The 4,159-nt window shown below is 33.7% G+C and overlaps 1 protein-coding gene across 5 annotated transcripts; it reads right to left on the bottom strand.

The window, feature by feature from the left end:
• Positions 1–274: 274 nt before the first annotated feature.
• Positions 275–3,750, bottom strand: LOC114291075 (chorismate mutase 1, chloroplastic-like). 5 transcript variants are annotated; one of them, XM_082920524.1, is made up of 4 exons: positions 2,165–2,205; positions 1,649–1,792; positions 1,061–1,085; positions 733–863 (listed from the first exon to the last, which is right to left on the bottom strand). In XM_082920524.1, exons 1-4 carry the CDS (start codon positions 2,189–2,191, stop codon positions 802–804), a joined length of 258 nt encoding a protein of 85 aa, XP_082776650.1. In that variant the 5' UTR covers positions 2,192–2,205; the 3' UTR covers positions 733–801. The 5 variants fall into 5 exon arrangements, with proteins under 5 accessions (XP_082776648.1, XP_082776647.1, XP_082776650.1 ...); XM_082920520.1 differs by having other exon boundaries at positions 763–863; positions 947–1,085; XM_082920522.1 differs by lacking the exon at positions 2,165–2,205 and having other exon boundaries at positions 275–863; positions 1,649–1,762.
• Between the last annotated feature and the right edge of the window lie 409 nt (positions 3,751–4,159).

Here is a 4,159-nt window from a genome sequence, read left to right on the forward strand (position 1 = left end):
AAGCTGTCGCAAATAATAAAAAAACAGTCGCAAAAGACCTTTTGCGACGGCCTATGCGACGGCAAATGGGGGTCGCGAATGTGGGGGTGGCAAATACTTTTTGCGACCGCAAAACAGCAGTCGCAAACTATTTGTGACCGCTTAATCTACTTATGGCGACCAATGTTTTGTTGTCGCAAAAAAATTTAAAAAATGCCTACAATGTATTAGCGACCATCTTGTTACTGTCGCAAAAAATTATATAAAAAAAAACTACAATGTTATAGCAATCTATATTCTCATATATATATATATATATATATTCAAATATTATATACAATAAATGTAAAGTGATATTTGCAAAAATTCTATTACACATGTATTATTTTCCATCACTTCCCTCATCAAAATTATATTTCTTCAAAAAATTTAAAAAAAATGTGCATACAAAATATAAACTTCTATACATGCAAAACAAATATCCATCAAACCATCCTTAAAAGTATTTATACAAAAAACTAATAGATTCAAGTACTAAAAAAAAAAAATCTCAATTTAGCTCTCAATATCAACTACTCCCTCAACACTAGCTACCTGCAAAAATATACATCAATATATTAGACATCATTCAAATTATCTTTGCTTGAGCAATAAATACCTATTTGGTTCATTTTAAACAATCAAACAACTTAGACCTTCAAGCTTAAATGTTTTTTTTTTTTGGGTAAGCTTTGAAAAATTGTATACCGGATCAGCTCCGCCTTCTCTACATTATTATTATCTGTCACCTCTTTTCCGTAAGCTTTGGCTTTCATCTCTACACTACTCTTTATCGCCTCTTCCACAGTGGGATACGTCAGCAAATCCATCAGTCGAGTCCTGTCCTGCAAAATCACAAGCACCACAATTTAACAAAATCAAGTGATCATGACCTGTTTCAGCACACAAGGTTTTGAAAAAGTTATACTAAAGGAATGGATGCACCCAGTGCATCTGAAAAATAAAATATAAACTTGTGCTCTAATGGCAGCTTCATATGCATCTGGTGAAGCTCGAAATTTGGCCTCTGCTACAAATTTACCATAATGAATTCTCTTTGAGAGAGCCTGCAAACAAAGTACAGCAATACATAGAAGGAATAGTTGCAAGTTAGAATGATTGGTTAATCCCCAACACTACGTTAAATGCCATGCTTTGGGATATATAAAATACATATCGAAAAACGTTATGCTAATATATATATATATATATATAATTAGTCAGCATATATCTACAAAAGCAACAAATCCATCAATTACTTTACTTCTATCATGAGAAAGAATGTTGGATCATTAATGTAACTAGTGAAAACAGTAGGCAGTCACTAATACTCGGCAAATGGATCATTCACTGTTTTACAACGGGGAAAATGTCTTGTCTATAATTCAACGTAGGATATTCAGTTTAGGCTGCTTGCTTTACCATTTGTAGAAAATTTAACATGATGAGCTTCATGGACAAAATCAAATTAAAAACAAATTATCATCTACAAATAGGTGTGTTAAAGCAAGCACACATTCAGAAGCATTAAAATGCAGCTCACAGTACATTATCGCAGTGAAATCATCTCCTGTTCCAATAATTCACAGTTCAAACTAATCGAGATTAATTATATGTTAAAAATGTATACCTGCAAGCAGATTGTGTCACAGACAGCAGCTGAACCGCAGTTACCATCATCTCCTTCCCTGACTAGTCTTGTAAGAAGATCCCTAAAATACATATCCCATATTTTATTGTTGATATTGATTGCATCAGCGATGGGATGAAGAACCTATTTGAATATATAAAACAAGGGGCTATGTCAGTGATGGCTGGCATAAAAATTTGCAAACACAAACAAGTGCATAGTGAGAAAGAGAGAGTTTAACAATTGTAAGAGTTGATACCAAGATTTTACTAAATTAACATCAAGATTACATTCTACACTTGGATTTGATAAAGTTTCATGCATGTAGCAAATCTATGTGGTTGACTTCATCAAATTAAATTGAGCTCAAGAAGTCATGAACAAGCACCCTCCAAGTTTGCCATATTCCAATCCAAACTTCATAAATTTGCATGTTACACATTATCTTACAAGCTATGTCAATCATAATTCTGGCTCAGAGTAAATTAACTAAAACCATTGTATCTATTGTCTTACCTGAGGGTACTGCAAAGGTGGCAGCATTGGATCTGGTAAGTCATATAAATCAGAAACTAGAAATAAAATCATTCTATTTTCCTCCTTTCATAAATTAAGGCATAACATACCCGAGCATGAAGCTTTTCAGTTTCTTTGACCATGAAATCAACCGAGCCGTGGAACCCATCCATGAAGAAAGCATTAGGGTCATATGTGTCAACATTGAAACAATATTGAGCTCTCTCCAGGAGGCTAAATATGATGCTGTCCTCTTGTCGAATTAAAGAATTTCTTATACCCTCTAGAGTAATATGAACATTAAAATGTTTCCAACAGATTGAGTACACAGCAACTACTAAACAGCAAAGTCAAAAAAAATAAAAATAGAGAATGATTTTGAGCAGCCACTGTTCAGAAGGATGATAACCAAGCGATACACATCTGCTCCATCATATGGATTTCACCAATAAGCAGAGCATTAACAATTGAAAGTAAAATCAAATCATATATACAGATAAACAATGGCCTCCAAGTGCCACAGAACAATACATCAATAGTTTAGCATATTTATTTCTTGAAACCATTCTTGTTGCAAGTTTCCAAGTAAAACATTCATAGATGAACAATGGCCTCCAAGTGCCACAGAACAATGCAAATGAAAAGATCAAAAACACTAATATATTCAATCATGAGCATCTCATCAAACAGAAAAAAAAAAAAAAAAAAAAAAAAGATTGACTCATTGAATATAACAGCTATATAAACAATAAAGGATTGGATTGAATAGCTATATAATCTATTCGATTTTGTTATTTATCGAACACTATAAGGTCTGAATCTATTTTCAAGCAAATTACATAAGAGATGACAGAAATTTGGATATAGAAAATACACATTCATCATTTTCGCAGCACAGAACTGAAATCAAATACACAATTAATGACAGAAAATACACAATTATTTATTGAACGCTATAAGGTCCGAATCTATAAAAGCTTCGTAAAAAATACACAATTATTTATATCTCCTTGATCTAACTTTCAAATCCAGATTAGCTGATGTTACACATGCTCCAATCTAACATGACAGAAAATAATAATAATAATTCGAATTCAGAACTGAAATCAAGCAAGTTCAGAGCAAGTTCATCATTTTCGCAGCACAGAACATACACAATTAAGAATTGAATGGTTCAGTTTGTACCTGTAGCAGATGAGGAAGGATTGATTCAAACCAAAGCTTCGTCGAAAGGTGATCTACGGTTGCGACTACAGTGAGTTCAGATGATAAGAAACAAGTGATCGAAGTAGAGAGACAAAGAAGTTGAAATATGCATGAATGATTCGAAGAGACTCACTGAGACGAGAGAGAGAGAGAGAGAGAGAGAGAGAGAGAGTTCATACTGTTGGAGGTCACTTCTTCAGACAACCATGGTGATCTATAGAGGGAAATCGAGAGAGGGAAATCAGATTCTCTTACTCACACATGATCGAGCGAAATCAGATTTGGGGGAAATGAGAGTCCAGGGGAAATCAATCTCTGTTAGGGCATAGGTATAATAAAAGGAGGGTGCTATTGCAAATATTAGTTTTTGCGACGGTCAAATAATCAGTCGCAAAAAGCCAATTTTCTAGTAGTGCAAGCAACAAAGATGAATTATTTCACTATAAAGGTGAGAGCAGAAGTCCTTCCAGATTCATGGGGTTAATTTTTGGAGCGCATGTGCATGTGTAAGCAAGCACACACATAATTATTCTATGTCACATGAACATAAGAAAGACTAAAAAATATAACCAAATTTCTGGTTATCAGAACAAAAACAAGTGAAACAAGAAGGATTGCGGGAACTATAATATGTATAATAGAACTACTAGTGTAATCTATTGCCAAATTAAAAAAACCAACCTTTATTAGGTTGATCCTCATTTCCCTCAGAAATTCCAAGTTATCAACCTGAAAGCTAAGGAACTTCCTATCAATATAGCACATAAGAGTAGAATCTCAAATGCATAC

The sequence above is a fragment of the Camellia sinensis genome, chromosome 3 (assembly GCF_055761805.1).
Source record: "Camellia sinensis isolate YWXY chromosome 3, ASM5576180v1, whole genome shotgun sequence".
Taxonomy (NCBI): Eukaryota; Viridiplantae; Streptophyta; class Magnoliopsida; order Ericales; family Theaceae; genus Camellia; species Camellia sinensis.